This window comes from Accipiter gentilis, chromosome 34 (assembly GCF_929443795.1).
Source record: "Accipiter gentilis chromosome 34, bAccGen1.1, whole genome shotgun sequence".
In the NCBI taxonomy this organism is placed as follows: Eukaryota; Metazoa; Chordata; class Aves; order Accipitriformes; family Accipitridae; genus Astur; species Astur gentilis.
Genome location: NC_064913.1, coordinates 2,066,434 through 2,088,596, shown reverse-complemented (window position 1 = coordinate 2,088,596; position 22,163 = coordinate 2,066,434). Strand labels below are relative to the sequence as shown.

Sequence of the window (22,163 nt, the reverse complement as noted above, 5' to 3'; positions counted from 1 at the left end):
GGTTAACCTCTGTCATCTAACCAGTCTTGCTGTATCACATATGCTGGTATGACTGTAGAGGCACGAAGATTTGGGAGAGAAGATGAAAGTATATTCTATTTTCAGATCTGGGCGTTTTTTAGTTCTGCTTTGTCTTTTCACTGTGGAAGGTAAAAAGTCACCTATGGGAAAGCATACCTGCCGAAAAGGACTCCTCTCCCAAGTGACAGAGAACCTGTGTATCAAGGCAACTAGTTTAAAATCATCTGTTCCTGTAAGTTGATCCCACTAGTTGGAAAGTTTATTTTATTTATAGATGCTTCTTTGCCAGCTTCATTACTGAGGATGTGAAGACTTCAGTAAGCCGAATGATGTCTACAGTCCTGAGAGAGAGGGTAATGACGCTACTCCTTTTGTAAAGACGGGAAAAAGAAGATGCACAGAGAGGTGGGATGAGTTTGCCAAGGAGTTTGCCATGGAAGAAGTTTGCAGCTAGGCTGGGATTGGAAGACGGATTTTCTGAGTCCTCATCCTACATCTGAATAAGATGATGATTATTATTACTACTAAGTATTGTACAAACCAGACTTAAAGCTCTGTCTCCCTTCCTCTGCTTAATTAATACTAGCACATTGTATTTTACAGAAGGATCTCATCAAGAACACAAGACTGCTTAAAAAGACAACAAAAATGCTTTTTATGGTAAGATTTATACTACTGGTTTTCCGTTTTTTTACTTTGATTTTCCTTTGGTCAGTAGAGATAGGAATGTGTGATCAAAAGGAATGACAGCTGACAAAAATAATTTGTGTTTAATAGGAAAGGACATTCTATTTATGAAAGCCATACATTTCATGAAGTCCTCTGCTTAGAGGAAGAGTGTTACCTCTGCCCCATAGAAAGGGATATTCCCCTGGGACATGAGGGGAGAGTTGAGCGTGGAACGGGGAGAAAGAGGTGGATTTGGAAAGCCTGGCTGGAGGCACTTATCTCTAGGTGGTTGTAGTGGTGCTCTGCCAGGGGACTTGGGGAGAGGGTGCAATCCCCCCCAGCAATACTTTCAGGCACCAGCCCATTCACAGGAGGACCATGGCCACCGCCACCCTCCCGGCAGCTGAGGCACCTTCTGCTGAGAGTGTGCGGTACTGTGGATGGCCCCGGGATGCTGCAGAGCAGCCGGGACACCCAAGGAGCTGCTTTGGGCTTTGACCTCCGCAGGTGCACTGGAAGAGGGAGATCAGAGTCCTCCAGTGTGATTCAGCATGGGAGTGAGACAGGAAACTTGGGGTGCCTCTTTGTAAGTAACTACAAATGTGTGAGATATTTTAGCTTCTTCTATGCAGAGATCTAGTCAGCAGGGCCAACTGAGTCAGTTTATCCTTAAGTAGAGACCTACTGGCCTTTCAGCTCCCCTGGATCTCATTGATTACCGTGGCAGTGAAGGCTCCTCCCTTGCCTGTGGGACCTACACATGGACACCTGCATCCAGGTGGCTTAATCTGCAGCTGCAGATTGGTGGGAATTACACACCTGATACTTGGTTCCATTGCCTAAAAATAGGCATATAGCCATTTGCAATACCTTTGGGTATCCAAGAGATCCCACAGGCCAGGCGGACATGACACAGGGTATATAGGATGACTGGTCTTTTCTGGAGCAGCAGTTGGGGATGGGTGAGATACCCTACAGCATCTCGAATGGTATGGGACACCAACGTGGAGGAATGGAACAATGACACCCATAATGACTCCTACAATTTGGCCAAGATAGTCTGACTTAACTCCCCAGTTTATCTTCCATTTATTCTTTGTGTGTAAAATAGATTTGTTGCTATCACTTCTGTTCATGTCTCACTAATTCTCCTCTGGCTGCCAGCACAGCATCCTCCTGCCTTTCCTTCAGAAACCATAGGGGTACATTGAGCTGTTTAAAAAGAAAGGAAGCAATCCGATGGGATACTAAAATTAATGAAAATGTTTTTGTTGATTGTACGCTTTCTAAACACGTGAATTTTCACGAGGCTGAAGTTTTAGGCCAAAGTTGACTTGCGAGGTTTTAATTTCGCAACTCTTTACCTGCTTTGTTTTCAGACAAACTGCAGTGTTCGAGATCAGCTCCTCTCCTTCTACGTGAAAAATGTTTTCAGTCATCTTGGAGTAGGAAGTGACAAGTTGTACATTACTAGTGCCTTCCAGGTCCTGCAAGCGAACATGAACGCCTGTGTGAGTATATTCCCAAGACCCAAATTACCTGTGTCCGGCTAGGGAAAGTTCTATCTCACTTTTTTTCAGCAGAGAGGGTGATTCAGAGTCATGGTGTGCCCCACATCACAGAGGACCCAACTTCCCGAGGGCTTCCCCGCTGGGGCTGGGGAAGTTTAACACCGCTCATTTCCTCCCAGAGTGAGCTTGCGGGGAGCGGGCAAGGTGGTGGAGATACCGTGGGGACAAGCCACTTCCCCGCTGATGGGGTTGCCTCGTGATGCCTTCTCAGCACCAAAGCTGCAAAAAGACGGGGGAATCACAGGGAGAAATGTGGCTCCTCAACTTTCCGCAGTGTAACACTGGGTATGCTTTCCTTCTTCAGCAGCATACCCACTGGACGTGTGTAATCTTTACTCACATCATCTCTGCTCCTCCGTAAATGAATTTTGAAAGAGCTGGTGGTGTCTCATGAGTAAGCAGGGACTGCAATTATGAAGCATATTGGGGCAGTTTCCACGTGTCGGCAATGCCCGCAGCGGAGCAGGTTGTCAGGGAGTGATGCTGCCCACTGGCAAAATGTCCCTAGAGTGGATCCAGGTGTCCCAGGGAAGAGGCACTTTTACCAACACCATGTCATCATCCCACTCCGTAAACAGCAACAGGACAGCAGATAAAGCACACTTTTGCCCATGCAAATATGCATGCTGACATACTATGATGCTAAGACGACACTGTCACTTGCGGGTCGTTTCTCTTCTTGTATTATTTTTAAGGGTAGATGAGTAACAACAGGGTGTGCTTTAAAACTTTATGTCCTGTGGCTATTTTTTTCTCCCCCAAACCTGCAGTCCTTACAAGTGGCAGTGTCCCAAAAAGTGGAGCGTGACTTAGGGTGAAATATGGCTATGGATATCTAGGCTATAGTGATTTTAAAAAGTGAGGGCAGGATGAGAAGTCAATGAAATGTTAATGAATTAAAACTGTCTATCCTGAATCGTATGGTAGCATGAAAGAAAAGGACGTTGGTTCTACATGCATGCAATATTTGCGATGCAAAAAAAAGCAGCTTCGGAGATGTCTGTGCGGAGTTATAGCTCAAAACACAACAGGAATATTTGTATAGTGTAAAAAGATTCAAATCTCAATGGGAGAAAACTCCACCAGCTTTCAGATTCTGCATTTAAATCCATGCTAAACTGTTGCAATTTGCAGTCATTATTCACAGCATTCAACACACTGCTGTGGTTATCTGTGTCTATCAAAATTCCAGATATTGTATGCTATAATATACAGAGATTTCATTCTTGTCTGGAAAAGCAATTGCACCCTATACAAGTGCTAGTACACACTGAGGAGTTCAGATTGTCAACTGTGACTGAATTCAGAGTATCAGTTATTCTAAAATACCATCAGTGACTGGAGCTTGCTATATAACTTATACATTTGCTTCTGTGCTGTATGGAGACAAAGAGCTGCAGATTTTTCAAAGCTCCTACATTCTTAGTGCCATAAATTAGTGCCAGTGTTTTACCCAATACCAGTCTAAACATAACAATTTACATTTCTGGATCTTAAAAGATACTGGTAGGATAGAAAAGACTTCCTGTGGTAGGAGAAAACTACCTTTGAAAAATGATGGCTTGTCATGATTTTCTAGGAGATGTCTCATTTCTGGAAACTAACATATTTTAAAGTATTTGTATTAATTCAAAGCCAACAATACAAAACCATGTGAAAGAATAATAGAAACTGTGAACTGAATGAAAGTAATGGGTCCTTTGCTAATACCAAATTTGGGATTTCTCCATCATATTATTCCCCAATAAATCAGCAAACTCATTCATCCATCTACAGAAGCCCTTCAATTTGTATTATCTAGTCGAGTTATAAGACGTTTATCAGAAGGGATTTCTACCATGGCAATTTACCTATGTAATGAATTTGTTACCTTTCAAGGATAAAGTTCTTTATACAGTTGAGGGAAACAGTGATACCTTTATATATATACCCACCATATATATATACCTTCATAAACTCAGGCTCTAATCCAGCCAGCTAGAGGCATGCATGCTATTTAAAAATCTGAACAATATTTGTCTCCAAAACACTTCCAAAGACTTTGTACTATATTGTTATTATTATGATTCTCACCCTGCTAGTTCTTGGCTTTGTCCGAATAAGGAAACAGTAATATTTTCCAATGATTTAGGAGCCCAAGTCCTGTTTTTCAAAAATACATAGGTTCTAAAATCTCTAAACCCATTTTTTTTTTGCAGTAAAATCAGGTTCTTTTGTTTAGAGTATGACTGTATGGTAAAGGGAACAGACCTTTTTCCTAGGATATTGGGAACATCCACCTTCAGCATCACTGACCTATTTACTTGCTCGTGTGCCCTGGTCGGCAACGTTGTTGAGAACAGTATGAAGTTGTTTCGGAGGTCAGACTTATGTTCCTACATCAGTAGAAGATTATGGAAATTTTTTCTTGTATTTGCGCGGAGTGCAGAAAGGCAACACATTCACTGCAGGATTTTTAATCCTTGCTCTATCATTGTAGTCAGAGCTCGTAGACCTCGAGCAGAGACTGCAGCATCACTTGCAATAAGCAAGCTTACTTGCTTGCTCATTTGTTTACTTGCTCTTTATGCAGGCAGAACAGAGTTTGCAATGTGTATCACCACTCAAGCCAGCATAGTCATTTAAGGTCAGTTCTGCTGCTAAATGATTTCTGTGGAAATCTGCATTGTACAAGCTGCCCTTAAAAAAAAAAAAAAAAAAAGCCCCAAGTCAGAAAGAACCGCCCTAGTTAGAAGATTTTTAAAAGTTTGCAAATTAGAGTTGCTTTTATTTACACTTTCATCCTGCAAGGTGAGTTTAAGAAGCACAAAGGGTAACTTGAAAATGTTTGTGCTCCCTTTTGAAGTACTCTGTGTGAGGTAGGAAGAAGGACGAACCATCCATTGCAGCGGAGTCATGTCTTTTCATGTGAGTTGAGGACCTTTGCCTTTTCCCTTTTCAAACATGTTGTCCTTGTTCGTAGATTGGAAAACATCAGAATTTTCTGGTTTTTTTTTCCCTGAAAGAATCACTCTTCCCCTTGGAAAGCCTGGAGAGCTGGGGAGTCAGCAAGCCGTGTTGCTCAGTAAGCTCAGCCAGACAGCTCCAAAAAAATCAGCTGGTCCAGTTTTGGTCCATCAGAGCTGGGTGGTGAAGACAGGACTGAGCCCAATGGCGCACCCTGGGGGTCATTGGTGTGGGGGGAACATGGGTCTCCCCCAGTGTTCCCACTCCTTGGCATCCCTCTGGGATGGAGCGTCGACCCACTGATGCTGTCAGCTGTGCCCTGGCTGGATTAAACCTGGGGTGCAGCCTTTGGGTCCTGTAGGATGAACTGATCGACTCTTTCGTTCCTAAAACCAGCTTCCAACTCAAATCTTGCAGTGGTAACACAGTCCTGTGCCTCTGGTATCACAGCGGGGGTAGAGGGATGCCAGAACTTGCAAGTAAGACATTGTTGACTGATTTGGGTGGGATGCCTGGGAGCTGGGTAGGGTCTTGCTGGCAAAACTCCCAGGGATCTTAATGGAAGACTTAGCTTGACAAAAGGGTTCAGGATTAGCTTGTAATTAGCCAGATGCTGGAGCAATGGGCAGGAAAATAGGGGGAAGCATAAATCAGCTTTATAAGCAGATTTGAAGGTTTTGCAGAAAAGTGTGAAAATGCCCTCTGTACTTTGCAAAGGTCTTTGGCCCTTAGCATCGCCTTCTCTGAAGGTTCAGAATCAAAGGGCTTTGAATCTCAGAGCTACGATGAGCTGTACAAAAGCTGTAACTGCAGCTGATGTAAAGATCCCCGAGATAAATAGAAAGTGTTTAATAAGAAGACTTAGTGGCATTCAAGTTACAATTTTTTTGTGCTGTGAACTAAACTTGCTAGGGAGCACACAGGTAAAATAACACATTTGTAGTAACAGAGGATATTGAAGTGATGCTGAGTTCACAGGCTTTACCAGTAGTCCTGTGGTGCCACACTGTGGGTTGGACTCTTCCTTGCCACTACGTCTTTACATCAGCATCTTTGCTGCAACTAGCTCTTTTGGTTTCTTCTCATCCTTTCAGCTTCCGTGTGCTCCATCAAAAAAGTTAACTTCTGCAGTCAAAAAATTAAAGAAAACATTTCTTAAGGTAAGAGCAGGTGATGTTGGCTCCCAGCTGCCCTGTTCAAGGTCCGCGGGTGGTTTCTTTTCTAATGTCTTTATCTCCTCGACAGCTTGGAGAGAAGGGAATCTACAAGGCCATCCATGAGCTGGATATTCTCCTTCCTTGGATTCAGGCTTACATACAAACCATCGTATGAAGAACGAGGAAGTGACAGACAACACGCTGCTTCTGTCCTAAGAACAGATCCTTACCCAAAAGGCCTGAAAATCAACCGAGAGCCGGACATACAAAGGGCCTGGCAGGAACTCCGTCCAACTGAAGGAGAGCCTCTGTAATACAGTGGCAGAAAGAGGGATTTTCAAGAGCTTTTGTGGTTGGCTTGGCATAGCAGCTACGCCTGTCCTGCGGTACGAGAGCAGCCTCCGGAGCAGTTGCGGCATGCTGATGTATTCCTTGTCCTGCCAGCTGCCTCGCCGGCAGACCCCGGACACGTTGCACGGGCGTAACTTGAAATCTGCTACCGTGCGGATCAGACACAATGATGTCCCGTGTGCCGTGGGCACGGTCTAGCCATGCCTTGTGCCACCCCCTGTGATTACAATTCAAAGCAATGAGGACCACTTTTGAAAATCCCTCCCCTAAGCTAAAATTTTTTGTTTTGTTTTGTTATAGCTATATAACAGTATACACAAGCCATTCTACATATAAATAAGAAAATTAATTATATAATGCTTATCATTATTCTTAATTTAAAGTAAAAATTGTTCCCTAATAAACACACTCCAATTAATGTCAAAACTTTCATCTATGACTCATACATGACCTTCAGATGCCACATGCTCTACACCAGATCACACAATGCAGAAAACACAGTAAATGGATTGCCTTTGGACTAGGATTGCAAAATGGTTTGAGACACATTTATGGGAAATTGTTACTCAAATGATGGTAGTGGTTTCCAAAAATATCTTTCCTATGGTACAGAAAGAAGATGGCATTCTAGCTTTCTCACATTTTTAAAGATTTACCGGAAGAAACTATCTAGGTGATAAAAATATTCCCAACCTGTATGTTTGCACTTCCACGGGGGTGAAATTCTGCAAATTTTCAGATCTCATAGTGCTAGTATGTCAGGGGCATTGAATACATCGGTGTGCTGACACCAACGAACCTGAGCCAGTTCCTCCTCTGCATTGTGGCCTTCTGGAGCCCAGGGGTGGTGGTTGGTCTCTGACAGTTGATCTTTGGATTCCAGGGTCCAACAACACACGCTCTGTGAACAGGCTGTGGGCAGCGCACCTTCATTTTTGTTCCTTCAGGGATTGTGCAGAAACTCTCCGGGGTCCCCGTGCAGGTGGTAGCTAGAGCAGTAGGAGGGAGCCTAGCCTCTTCCCACTCCTGAACTCATGAACGGGCCACCACTGCTGCTAGTGGGCTGTTGATCTTCATCCAGGTGAGTTGTTAGTGGATGGTGAGGGTTGAGGAGGGAGAAAAGCATCATCTTGTCTTTCAACTTGCAAATCACTGCTCAGCATCCCGGAGGGGAGAAAGCATGAAGTTGTGAGTGAATCCAGCTTGTGACCTGCTTCTGTTGGGATCAGAGCTACGTGCTAGCCCGTACTCCAGCACTTCCTTACAACCCCACCTCACCTCTCCCTGCCAGCAAAATGTGTGTGACTTGTCCTTTCTGATGCCTCAAAGTCCTGGAGCGTGGCTGGCTTGCTTTACCGGCTCTTTCCATAGCTTTTCAATACACTGCGTTAGCACTGGCCACTTGTGGCAAAAGCCAAAGAAAAGCAATATTAAATTGCAATGTACAAGTTACTCATTCTACTTCATTAAAAAAAAGGAAGGATGCCATCGTTTTGGGAACCTGCCAAAGCATTCAGCAAATCTCAGAGACAGCAGTTTCTGATGACAATAGACTAGGTTTAAGCATTTGTAGTTTATATAACAAATGATCTCAAACAGATGCAAAGGCTTATCTTCAATGAGAACACAAGGCAATTTCTTTATACTTACATTTAATATGAAGAACGGTGGAATAAAGACATGAGCCTTTCAGCACAAGCAATGACCTGTCATACCATTGACTTTCTAGCTTTGTATTCTAGCAATCAGCATCAAGGAATTCTATTAGTTACAGGCTGAAATATGGGACACTTTTCTGTTAAAGTACAATGGTGGATCTCTTGGGAAATTCCACTGACTGACTATGGTGCCGGGACCGCAATAACAGCGTGCATTTTGTGCGCTCAGTGTATTCCGGGGTTCAGCAGTCAGTGCCATGGCACCAGTACGCATCTTTTGCAGGGGCCTCTTGATGTCCCTGTGTTGACTTTAGTCATCACATATTAAAAACGCAGTTCAGAGAAGCTGACTCAGCACGCCTGTTGTTGGATTAGGATAAACACTGGAGACATTTTAGTCTAACACATATAAAAAAATGTTCATATGTGGTAGTTTCTGTTTGCTGAGCATTTTCTTCCGTTACCATGATTTCACCTGATTATGTATATCCCACAGGTTTGGTAAAAAGAAGGGCTGACTCAAAGAACTCTAAAAGCAGGAAAAAAATCCAACAGTCTCTGCCATGGACAATTCTCAGGTAAATTCTGTTTCTTGTTACTCTTCTGAAGATGGGAAATCAGTTATGCAGACAAAAGAAAATATGATACATGAATAAAGCAATGTTACCTCTCACGTAACTAGTCAGATGATAACTGAAAGCTCCTCAAAGCAGAGTTCATATTTTTTTGACCTGTAGCATTTTCACATTGTCTTTGATCTCCAGCTTCCTCAGCCGTGTACATGAAAGGACAGAACTTGGGAATAGATTGCCCAGGTGACCATGGTAGGAGTACAAGAAGAGTGAGAATATTTTGTAAGATAAATTCAGTTGCAAACTGTCCTGTAAAAGCTAGTCAGTAAATAATTCTCAAAAAACTCCCAACAACAGAAAACCCCATAAAAGGACCCAAACACTGAGGAATATATCATCTGCTAAAATTGTTCTTAATACCTTGGCATTATAAATTTAAACCTGTTCCTTGTGAAGGATAATAGATCTGCCTGACAAAAAATGTTCTTATGCATATACTTTCTTACCCGGGGAGACAGCAAACCTAATGTGCCATCCTACATGGTAATTTTAAATTTGACAGGGACCTGCCAATCCAGAACATATATGGAGTAATATAGAACAGGCGCAGGCGAGGCGAGGAAAGCTGCCTTATGCCCCTTATTCTAGAGGAATACGAGCTCCAGCTGAATGCCTTGCATGTTTAGCAATGAGACACAGGTTTAATCCTCTATTTTATTAGTAGTGTTATGTTATTTGTTATTTTATTACTAGAGGGAGTTGCAGTATATGACACACCCGATTTTGTTGCAGTACCTTACCAGGCAACTGTCTTTTATTTGAGCAAACTATGTTAAAAAACAAAGTCTGAACACAGCATTCCTGGCTCTGAACTTTAGATCTTGGCACTTTAGATCTTACTGAATTTCCTTTTTTTTTGCTGTTCTGGAATGCTCTCCTTACACAGTAAGATGACACCTAGTAGGCTAACGAGACCGAAATGCAGTCCTAACTCTCGTTTAGATTTCATGAAGCCTGTTGTTGGCAAAATAGCACATTCAGGGAGAAGAAGCAGGGAAAGCTGGCCCAGTGCTTTAATTAACAGGAGGTTGCAGAGACAGACCAGGGCAGGCACAGGACCCCACCGCCTGACAGCCCAGCACCCATCCTGACCACACATGGCTGGAGCAGGAGCCTGAAGGTTTCCTGGGGTGCGATGCTGTTCCAGGGTGAGCGGGGCAGCGGGGGGACCCGGGGAAAGGGAGGTGTATCTGGCTGAGGGTCTGTTCACTTGCTCACCCCCAAGAATGTAACTCCATTTTTTCAAACGTTCGCCCTGCAGACGAACAACTGCGTTGAAGTCCCACCGTCCTGAGGAGTCAATATTCAACAGCAGCTTGCAGTGTCAGGGCGACTGTCTAACTAATACAAAGGGGTTGCAACTCAAAATGCATTTTTTTCAATTAAAACAAAAATGGTTAATTAGAGGGACAGTAGCAAAGGTAGTACATTTAATGTTGTGGTCTTTTTCAAGCACGTAATTTAATTTTCATTTAATGTGGTGTCCGTTTTCATGAATTTATTCACACAGCTCATCCATTTGTTTGTAAGATTTAGGTTTGCTTTCTGTTTTAATGCTTTTTGTCCAAAATCTGGTGTATGGAATAGAAAACTGACCGTGGGCATGGCCCAGCCAGCCTTCATCAGACGTCACTGTCCAGTCCTCGCCGCTGGCAGGGAGCAGTAGCCGGGATCTGGGGGCTCAGCACAGGGAACCCCATGGCTGTGGGAGCAGGAAGCACTGCTGCATCTCGGGTCCAGAAGAGAGCCAGTGACACCTGCAAACACAAAAACTTCCACTTTTAATTGGCAGAATGCACAGGCAATGTTTTCAGGTGATTCAAGTCGCTGAATATTTTTCCTTTGGAAATTTTGCTGAACTACCACATCCAGTCAGTGGGAGTTTTTTTTCTTTTTCTCCCCTCATGGATGTTCAGAGTTGAAAAAGAAAACTCCAGAAGCAGTCTACAATGATTGCATGTGGATTATTTGTCTTTTCTGCTGTGCTGAGGTGCAAAGGTGGATATGAGCTCCATGGCTAAAAATAATTTCACAAAATGAACACTGCCGCCCGTTTTTCAAAGGGATGCAAAGGTATGTAGGTGACACACAAAGAAAGAGATGAACTTTGAAAGGGACTTAAATGAATCCCATAACTAATTTTCACAGATTCCATCTAGATTTAAGCGATTTGTCTAGTTACTAATCAAACCACAAGTAGCACCTTCTTTCCTGGCGAACAGCACGATGCCCTGTGGTGGAGGGGTTGGGGAAGGGCAAGCCTGGCCGCCCTGCTGTGTTCGTGGGGGTCAGCCCTGCAGCAGCTCCATCCATCTGACAGGAAAATCAAGGTATCTGTATTGGTTTTGTTTGGCAAGGTTTTGGTAGCGGGGCGGGGGGGGGGGGGGCGGTTACAGGGGTGGCTTCTGTAAGAAGTTGCTGGAAGCTTCCCCTGTGTTCGAGAGAGAGCGAGCCCATACCAGCCGGCTCGGAGACGGACCCGCCGCTGGCCAAGGCCGAGCCAATCAGTGATAGTGGTAACGCCTCTGTGATAACATTTTTAAGAAGGGAAAAAAAGTTGGGACGGGGAAAAACTGCCGCCGGAGTGAGGAGTGAGAACATGTAAGAGAAACAAGCCTGCGGACACCAAGGTCAGTGAAGAAGGAGGGGAGGAGATGCTCCAGGCGACGGAGCGAAGATTCCCCTGCAGCCCGTGGTGAAGACCCTGGTGAGGCAGGCTGTCCCCCTGCAGTCCAGGGAGGTCCACGGTGGAGCAGATCTCCACCTGCAGCCCGTGGAGGACCCCACGCCGGAGCAGGTGGGTTCCCGAAGGAGGCTGTGACCCCGTGGGAACCCCGCGCTGGAGCAGGCTCCTGGCAGGACCTGCGGATCTGTGGAGAGAGGAGCCCACGGAGCAGGTTTTCTGGCAGGACTTGTGACCCCGTGGGGGACCCGCGCTGGAGCAGTGTGCTCCTGAAGGACTGCACACCGTGGAATGGACCCATGCTGGAGCAGTTCGTGAAGAACTGCAGCCCGTGGGAATGGCCCACGTTGGAGGAGTTTGTGGAGGACTGTCTCCCATGGGTGGGACCCCACGCTGGAGCAGGGGAAGAGTGTGATCAGCCCTCGTCCTGAGGAGGTGAAGCGGCAGAAAATAACGTGTGATGACCATAAACCCCATCCCTGTCCCCCTGTGCCGTAGGGGGGGGCTTGGTGGTGAAATCCGGGAGGGTAGTTGTGCCCGGGAAGAAGGGAGGGGTGGTGGGAAGGTGTTCTGAGATTTCATTTTACTTCTCATTACCTTGCTCTGGTTGATTTGTAATAAATTGAGTTAATTTTGCAAATTGAGTCTGTTTTGCCCGTGACGGTAATAGTGAATGATCTCTCCTGTCCTTATCTCGACCCGCGAGCCTTTTGTTATATTTTCTCTCCCCTATCCAGCTGAGGATGGGGGAGTGATAGAACGGCTTTGGTGGGCACCTGGTGTTTAGCCAGGGTCAACCCATCACAGTATCTTATGGCATAATACCTCAGGACTTGGGGGTTCTCGCTCTCATTTTCCATATGGCTTAGGACACTTTGCAGACTCTTAGTTGCCTTGCCTATAAAATGAGAGCAGTAACACCTCTGGGCATGGTGCATCTTCATGCAGTAATGCAAATCACATTTCCAAACTAATTAAACACTCCTGAATGAAAGGCAAAGTATAGCACCTGCAAAATAAAGGTCTTTATTTAATAGAGAAATGTTGTGATAAGTGACACATGCCATACACAGGCCACTTAGCAAAAAATATTGTTTTGCACCTTCACAAAAACGTAGCAAAATAATTAGTATTAAACATATTTAACTGACAATTCAAAGTAATAAGTATGGACAAAAGCTTATAGCCTTTTAAAACCAGACAAGGAAAGCTTTTTAATTTTTCAGATGAAACTCTAGGTGTCACTCTTAGAAAACAAGACTCATGTTGGTCCCAGTTTACTTCTGACTCCTCAGTTGATAGAGAAAGTGTTAGAGCATGTTTCATAAGTAGTTTCCTTGGATGGAAAACTGAGATAGATATGCAGTTGGATTAGAAAGTGTTTTTGGTTGGTTTTTTTTTTTAATTTTAATTGCCACAAATTTAGAATTGAAATTAAAAATGAGGAGGAAGAAAGATGGGCATACAGCCAAAGACTAGGGTTATAAATCAGATATGAATTCAGTCCCTGGTTTTACTACAGACTTCCTACGTGGCTGTAGGCAAGTTGCTTCATCAAGGTATTGTTCTCCTTTGGCAAATGGAAAAATTGTCTATCAATTATTTGCCTAAGTTAATTTATCTTTGGTTTGCATACAGAAATCCTCAAAAGGAAATTAATACCCATGTAGTGTTAACTGTTGTCACTATTGCTTAGCATGGCTTGTCTTATCACAGTGTTTCGGTCTTTTTGGAGTAGTGACTCTTATTACACAGAAGAAAGGGTATTTTGTGACTGTTACTGCAAAGGGAAGAATGAAAAATATGTGGTTGTGTATTAAAATTGTGACTAGATCGTGATTTCTTGAAAACCACTGATCTAGTGGAAAGTGGCAGCTGCACATGCAGTTTTGGCATAGTGTATATAATACAGCAGCAGTCAGCAAAGACAACAATTTCCATCACAGACAAGACCATGTACAAATTTTCTCTATTTTCCCTGAAGTACTTTTTTTTGTCTCAAGTGCAAAATCTTCAGAGCAGAGACTATCCCTTTAATAAGTAATTTCTGCTGTAAACTGAACCATTTACAGCAAATCCCTGATCTCAGCTGGAGCCCTGAGGTGGTGTTATAATGTAGTCCTTACCAAACGCTGGGACAGCTTCCCTCAGAGAGCATGAGAAGGAAGATATTTTTTCCTGAAACATGGGAATAAGAAGGGGATCTGGACAACGATGTAACTTGTGTTGGATTTGGCCATTTGGTCACTGTTTCTTCATGCCCACAACATACACCGGTTGCAATAGCAGCCTACTCACTGCAAAGACACGTGGCCAAAGGTGAAACGCATGGTCTTTTGGTCTAGTGATTAATATTTCCCAAAATAGCCCCGTGTAGCTGCCAAGCCCAGGTACCGCTCGAGTCATGTCCCCCCCTGCCCCAGCAGCCGCGGGGTGTCGGATGGGAGAGGGCTGTGATGGGGAAGGGTGCCTGGGCAGGCAGCGCTCTTATGGGAACAGAAAGGTTGCAGCAGCGGTCGCGCAGCCCTGCTGTGGTCACCCTGTAGCTTCCCCCATCTCTTCTTCTTCATTGCTTCCCCCAAGCTTCTTCCTATTGCAACCGATGACTGCTGCGGGGGTACCTGCTCCTGAAAACTGGCAGGAGCTGCTGAGCTGTGGGACACTCACTCTCCGTGAACACGTGCGGAGAACGGTCTTACCTTAATTTGGTTTTCCTTTAAAAATCAATATTTAGCTCAGCATTCTGTTGGGTCCCGCGGAAAAGAGATTTGGAAATGTAAAGGCAGTCGGTAGGTCTATGAGGAGCATTGCCTGAGGGAAAGGGAGGTAATGGAAATGTAATACCTTCGACTAAAGGCAGAGACTATCATGGAATAAAGATGCTGGTGACATATCTCAGGAGTAGGCTTGAATGCTAAATTGCAAAACAGTATGGATAACGTTTTTTCAGCCCCGTGGATGGGGTCGCAGCTCTGAAAGGCAACAATAATCATAAAGCCACGGGGCCACAGGGTAAATAAGGCTGGTAGGGGCCTCTGGAGGGCTCTGGTCTGACCTCCTGCTGAAAGCAGGGTCCATCAGGAGGTCAGACCAGGCTGCCCAGGGCTTTATCCAGTTGGATCTTGAAGATCTCCGATAGGAGCCACGGAAGGCTGACTTTGAAGGGCCATTGTGTCATTTCTGGACAAGGTAAAGTGTTAAAGAGCTGGATGCAGCCACAGCACGAGCAGTGGGACTGTGCAGCGATGCTCTTCCATCACCAAACCATGCACAACACACTCAGTAGCCCCCTTGTTTGCCCTGGCAAACCCACCTCAGTGTCCTGATGTAACTAAATCAAAACCAGTCCCATTATGACTGTCAGCTGTGTCACACCTCCGTGAAAAGACCAGTTGAAGGACAAAGGACTTTGTTTCCATAATAGAAAGGAAAACTATGAGCAACTGTCTGGGCACAAAATGTTTGTGCGAGGTGAACAACAAACTGCAGGCAAGCATCAAGTCCTGCAAGAGGAAAGGGTCAAATGAATTTTGAAATAGAATTAAGACAGATGAGAAGTCACAGATGCTTCTCTTTTGGTAAGTTATTTCTGAAGATGATTGCAGGGCCCTCGCAAATGATGCTGAAGCTTTTGGTCCAAGGCCCTGGGGGTGGAAACCAGCCCACTCCTGCTCTTGCTCCTGCTCCTTTCCTTGCGGCATGGGCACCGCCAGGGAGGTTTTTCTTGTGTGGCCCATAAAAGGGTCATGCAGGTCTCCCTGCTCCTCAGCCATTGACTCTGGCTGGTCCCAGAGTGCCTCCCCTCCTCGCCCCAGGTCATGATGCCCTTTTTAGAGATGTGTCACCTTCAGGCTGGGGAAAGCAGCTCTCTGGCTCAGCAACCTGGCAAAGCAGCGGAACATGCCATGCTAAAATATTTAAGTAATAACAGCTGTCTGATGACCATTCCTTGATTTTTGAATAGTCAGAGATAAAAAAAGAAAAAATCTGAATTTAACAGTTTAGTGAAAGAGGGCATATAAAGGGAGAGGGAACTGGAGGAGGCTGGCATGGGAGTGCAGAGGAAGAGTGATGATGAGTGAGTAGAGGACCCTGGGGTGTTCGGCTGTCAGCCGTAGCCTCAGTGTGTTGCTGTATTTTGCACATTAAAAAATCTGTTTAAAACCAGCAGGGAGTGGAGCTTGCAGCAGCTGGAGTTGTAGAGAAGAGAATGAAATGAAATCAAATCAGAGATTATGGATAAGGTTGTATATTGATACTAAGGTATATAGAGATACTATAGATACTAAGATATTGAGGTACGGGCAAATAGCCTTTTAATCAATTATCATATGTTTATTCTGTTTAAGGCCTCAAAAAGACCTTTACACGTATGACATAATAACAGAGTCTTGCGTTATTAGCGTGCATCACTTCTTAACATTAACTGATCAATGCTTTTCCCTCCGCTTTCCCCCAGTGCTGCTTGTTTAAGTCATTTTGGTACTCATGGCGCAACCATGCTGATTGAGAAGGAAACAACTTCCTTCGAGAAGCAAAGGTGCAGAAAGGGGGTTTTTGCTTGTTTCTCCTAAAGATTCAATGAGCAGCAGTTAATAGTAAAATACACCACGGTGGTTTTATCGTTGCAGGTGAAGCTCAGTAGCCTGTGTCCATCGTTAATAAAGCATCATCAATTATTTCCTGTTTTCTCCCTCCCCAAGTGAAAGAAGTAGCTTGTGCCAGCCCAGCTCGTTGTCCCTAACCACGAGCGAAGAACCCACTGACGTCTCCTAGACAAATTTTGTCATGTCAATGTAAATGTTTTCTCTGTTCCTGTACAACGATTAGGGAATAACCAGTAGCTCTTTCCAAGTGATGAAGAAAGCTCACAGACATAAACCACAGGCGCGGTAAATTAGTCACTTGATAAAACTATTTACAATTGAGCCTCCTAGATGTGAGGAAAAATTTTTTTTTTGTGAATGAGAAACCACAGGCTGTCAGTGGAAAAGGCAGCCTGTTTTTCTACCCGCAGGAGGGGAAAGAGTGTTTCACGTACAATGCCTCTCTGCGAGGGTTTGCAGATGTGAATCCCAAGCTGGCGGACAACTACGGCAGTGGCAGCTGGAGAAGGGCAACCCACGCCAGCTGCCAATTTGGAGTTTCTCGAGTGAGTACCAGGCATCGCCCCCGCTCCTGGGAGGATCCCCTGCTCTCTCCTTCCTCCCCTGCGCAGAGGGGAGCCACAATGTAGACGGTGATGAGGTGGCCTTACTGCTTCTTGGTTTCAGGCTATTTCTGGCATTTTGCAGCAGCTTTGATGTCAACGTGGCAATGGGAGTGGGTTTCTCCCTCTATGAAATTTTGGGTGTTTTTTTAGAAAAAATTCCCATTCCACTTGAGCAAAGCCAAGTACATTCAAGGTTTGGAGAAAATTGCAGGATTGCAAATGGCTACAAGGAGGGGATGTAGCACTGGGTGCAGGGCTGCGATTTCAGTCAGTGGCTTGGGCTGAGACCAGCAACCTGTGCTTGCATGCCCTGTACTCCCAGAAAGGCCTGCTGATGCCAAAGGATGATTGAGGCGAATATCTCTCTGATACAAACCGTGCTCAGCTGATAGGTATGTTCAGCACGATCTGATTTCAGACCAAGGAAAGCAAGATCCTGGTGCTCATTCCTCTGTATAGAGGCTAGTTCAGTCGGTAGAGCATGGGACTCTTAATCCCAGGATCGCGGGTTCCAGCCCCACATTGGGCGCCAAAAAGGACTGTGGTGGGTTGACCCTGGCTGAACACCAGGTGCCCACCAAAGCCGTTCTATCACTCCCCCATCCTCAGCTGGACAGGGGAGAGAAAAATACAACAAAAAGCTTGCGGGTCAAGATAAGGACAGAAAAGATCATTCACTAATTACCATCACGGGCAAAACAGACTCAATTTGGGAAAATTAACTCAATTTATTACAAATCAACCAGAGCAAGGTAATGAGAAATAAAACAAAATCTCAGAACACCTTCCCACCACCCCTCCCTTCTTCCTGGGCACAACTTCACTCCCGGATTTCACCACCAAGCCCCCAGTGGCACAGGGGGACAGGGATGGGGTTTATGGTCATCACACGTTATTTTCTGCCGCTTCACCTCCTCAGGGCGAGGGCTGATCACACTCTTCCCCTGCTCCAGCGTGGGGTCCCACCCATGGGAGACAGTCCTCCACGAACTCCTCCAACATGGGCCATTCCCACGGGCTGCAGTTCTTCAAGAACTGCTCCAGCATAGGTCCTTTCCACGGCGTGCAGTCCTTCAGGAGCACACTGCTCCAGCATGAGTCCCCCACAGGGTCACAAGTCCTGCCAGAAAACCTCCTCCGTGGGCTCCTCTCTCCACAGATCCGCAGGTCCTGCCAGGAGCCTGCTCCAGCGCAGGGTTCCCACGGGGTCACAGCCTCCTTCGGGCATCCCCCTGCTCCAGCGTGGGGTCCTCCACGGGCTGCAGGTGGAGATCTGCTCCACCGTGGACCTCCCTGGACTGCAGGGGGACAGCCTGCCTCACCGTGGTCTTCATCACCATGGGCTGCAGGGGAATCTCTGCTCCGGCGCCTGGACCATCTCCTCCCCCTCCTTCTTCACTGACCTCGGTGTCCGCAGGCTTGTTTCTCTTACAGGTTCTCGCTCCTCTCTCTGGTGGCTGTTTCTCCCTGTCCCAACTTTTTTTCCTTCTTAAAAATGTTATCACAGAGGCGTTACCACTATCACTGATTGGCTCGGCCTTGGCCAGCGGCGGGTCCGTCTCCGAGCCGGCTAGTATGGGCTCTCTCTCTCTCGAACACAGGGGAAGCTTCCAGCAGCTTCTTACAGAAGCCACCCCTGTAACCCCCCCTGCTACCAAAACCTTGCCACACAAAACCAATACAAGAGAAAAAACAAGTGAATCTTTGGGGGAGGTTTTATAGATGGAGGGGAAGAAGCCACACTGATGTGCTGGGTGACTACAATCTAGTAAAGAGTATATCCCAGACCTAAACTCCAGGACAAGTGTTTTGGTGACTGTAAAAAGACCAAGAATTGTTATAAACTGCCCATCTTGTACTATGGCAAAAAGAGTGAATATAGGTGCTCAACTCATCCATGAATGAAGACTACTGAGATGAAGCAGAAAGATGTAACTTCTGCATGTGGTGTCACTATTGGTTTTCTTAGTCTGCTCCAACTTTTTGTTTCTTTGAAACATTGGAATATTGCAAAGGGTTTAAAGGAGAGTTATAAGAAAATGTGCCCTCTGGTAAAAACAAGACATTAAAGATATCAGTTCAATCCCATCCATGAGAGGGAAGTTAAAAAAATCAACCAGATTGCAGTTCATCTACAGACGTGACTTCTTAAGAAACACCAAGTTTCTCCAGTCAGACAGAAGAAAGCACAGCAAGATTTTACTCTTCAGTACTAAAATCAGGAAATCCAGTTTGCCTGGAACTAGCAATAAGACAACCACTCACCAGACCAACTGGTGTAAATGATCACTTTTAAGACTGTAGATGGAAACTGTACAGTTTTTAATAAGTTGCATCCACCAGATACTGATCTCATGGGTGGAATGAGATGCTTTGAAGAAGTTTTTTACCTATGAATGGTTCCCTATTCTTTTGGGAAGGCTGTTCCAGAATCTTATGCTCTGATTGCCAGAAGTCTTCCATTGTCTGGTCTAAATTTACTCATAGCCAGTTTATAGCCATTTCATCTAGTATCAGTTTATTCTGTTAGCTTACATGACTTACCGAATTTGCTCTTTTTCCTACTCTAATGTAGTTCAGATAACAATTACATCTTCTCTCACCTTTTGTTTTTCTGAAGCTGAACAAGCCAAACTCTTCTAGACTTACTTTATAAAACAGGAGCTCTCTACTAGTTGTCTGGACCATTTCTAGTTTGAACTCATCTATACAGCACAGGGTTAACCCACTACTGTACATTGGCATTATTCCCTTCCTTTGTGTTCTGGAAATACCTTCTCAGTGTCCATTTCCATCGCAGCATTGCCTTTGATGGTTCCAGTGATGAGCAGTGGCACAATGGGGTCATTCCCCTCCTCCAAAGGGTGTCCTCCCAGCTTCTTCTGACTAGAAGTCACACACCTGGACTGGCACTTGCAGTCACATTTCTCCCTATTTTATTAATTCCATCCTCAAGAAAATTAAGTATTTCTTGCTTCAGTCTGCCTTTGATTGAACCCAGGCTGCATTTTATTCTTTCCCCTCGTTGTCTTTAATGGATGATTATTTCATAATTTCCTCTAAAGCCTTGTACACCACTCTTGTCAGAAAACATGTCTCTTTCTGCCCTGCTTGTTATTTCTCCCTTTCTTAATGACAGCTATTGCATTTGCTGTTCTCCAATCTGAAAGTGCCACCACTCATTTGATAGATTGATTAAAATTTCTCCCTACTGCAACTGCATTTTTAAGTGCCTGTATTTTTTGTTTGTTTCCTTGATGGAAGAACCTTTAACTCTACCTTCTCACTTCTGCTTTTGCTTCAGAGGAGATCATTTCCATTCCTGGCCCTATCAGTCACCTTGACTTTGCTTCCATGTTCTGTTTCAGAAACTCTCAAAATGATCTGCCTCACCTACTGCATTCACCAATTCTTCTTAATGTCCCCATCCATACTAAAAATTGAGATGAATGGTCTATTTAATTTTTAGGCCATGACGTATACAGTCATCCAGCCCAGTCTTAACCTGCACCAGCCTCACTTCTCTCCTTATGCTCCTCTTGTTTACGTGGTGATGGCACAATTTGCTGTTTTTCTACTTCTGTTTTCACATGGACTGATTTGGTGTGAATTTGGGAAGTTCTTTCACACCCCCTTTTGACATCCAAGATGTAGTTATCACTGCTGATCAGTCCTTCTTTCTGTCCCTCAGGGCCCTGCTATGTTCCTGCTGTTCTTGAGGGGGTGGTTGCATTGGCTGTTCTCATTTGAATAAGATCATAGAAAAGCCCAGGTTGAAAGGGAGCCTTGGAGATACGTGGTCCAACATTCTGCTGTAAGTGGGACCTTGGGTTAAGTTGTCTAGGGCCCTGTCAAGCACTGTGTTGAACACTTGTAGGTAGGTTCCACCACTTGTTTGGGCAATCTACTCTGATTAATCTTTCTCATGCTGAAGATCTCCCTGAAGCAACTTGAGTCTGTTGCACCTTGTCCCTTCACCATGCATCGATGTGAAAAGAGTACCTCTATCTTCTCTGTAACTATGTTTTGGGTAGTGGAAGGCATTGGTTAGATACCCCTGAACTTTCTCCCCTTGTGGCTGGACAAACCCAATTCCTTCAGTCTTTCTGCATAAGTAGAAGTCTCCAACCCTCTAATCACATTGGAGGCCATTGGAGGAACCTTCTTGCATTTTTCAGTGTCTCTCTTGAGCTGGGGGGACCAGACCTGGGTGCACTATACTGAGTGTGGCCTGACAAGTGCCAAGCAGAATGGGAGACAGAACATCCCATGACCTGCTGGCTGTAGTTTTGCTGATACAGCCCAGGATACCTTTTGCCTTCGCTGCTGCAAACATGAAATCACTTATGTTCAGCGGTCCAGCAGCACTTCCACGTCCTCTTCAGCAGACCTACAGTCCTGTCTGTCATATTTTAATTATTTACTTTTGAGGCAAACTCTAAAGAATTTTGCCCTTATGACTTGCAGAAACTCCAGTCTTGCTTCATGTTTACCTATACCTTCAGAGCTACCGATTATTTCCTGTAACTTCTCAAAATGCTTCTTTTTGAAATGAATATATCATTGTTTAACTGAAAAGTTACAACTCATGTAACAACATCCAGTCTTATTCAGAGAATTAAGGTCTACCATAAGGACACCTTCCCCAGTAGTACTTACCTTCTCAGTCATACTGTATTTTATTATATTTTATCTTTATCCAAACAGGGGATTGGATAGCGAACACCTTACGTGACTCCAGAGGAATGTATTTTACTATGATATTTTACCCAACCCCATTTTGTTTTCTCCAAGGTATTCCTTCAGACATTTTGACTATTGGTTCCTTCTGTGACATACAGAATTTCTTCAATACCCTTGCTTTTACTTCTGCTTTTCCTAAACTTTGTTGTCCATGCTCTAGGCATGTCTGCTACTTCACTATTTCATTTTCATTATTTCTGCAGCACTTCTGGAATTACTCTAAGACCTACAGACTTCCTAAGCCTGTGAATATCAACAAAGCATAACCCTGTGATTTGAGGCAACTAGAAAACCAACGTGAATTCATTCCTTCTTCAGCTAATCAATATTTCATCATCTCTGATTCCTTGACATACAGTTCCTGCAAAGACTTCCTTGGAAGCAGAGCAGGAACTGATGCATCCCACCACAGCCTCTTTTGAGTGTAATTCAAGATGCAATGCTAGAAATTACAGGAGTTTTTAATAGGTTCCCATGTGTGCCCAGGTATGAGAAGATTCATAACTACTTTTAAATATTT

General features: G+C 44.7%; 1 protein-coding gene across 1 annotated transcript; it reads left to right on the top strand.

Moving 5' to 3' along the window:
* The first annotated feature begins 82 nt into the window (after window positions 1-82).
* Window positions 83-6,539, top strand: IL26 (interleukin 26). Its single transcript, XM_049792239.1, has 5 exons — window positions 83-253; window positions 625-681; window positions 2,070-2,201; window positions 6,302-6,367; window positions 6,453-6,539. Exons 1-5 carry the CDS (start codon window positions 83-85, stop codon window positions 6,537-6,539), a joined length of 513 nt encoding a protein of 170 aa, XP_049648196.1.
* The last annotated feature ends 15,624 nt before the right edge of the window (window positions 6,540-22,163 follow it).

Bases quoted from the DNA above. Each gene is read 5' to 3' on its own strand.
- IL26 (XM_049792239.1), top strand. From the start codon at position 83: ATGAAAGTATATTCTATTTTCAGATCTGGGCGTTTTTTAGTTCTGCTT. The intron at 2,202-6,301 runs GTGAGTATATTC...TCATCCTTTCAG, and splicing joins AAGCGAACATGAACGCCTGT to CTTCCGTGTGCTCCATCAAA. The intron at 6,368-6,452 runs GTAAGAGCAGGT...TCTCCTCGACAG, and splicing joins TAAAGAAAACATTTCTTAAG to CTTGGAGAGAAGGGAATCTA.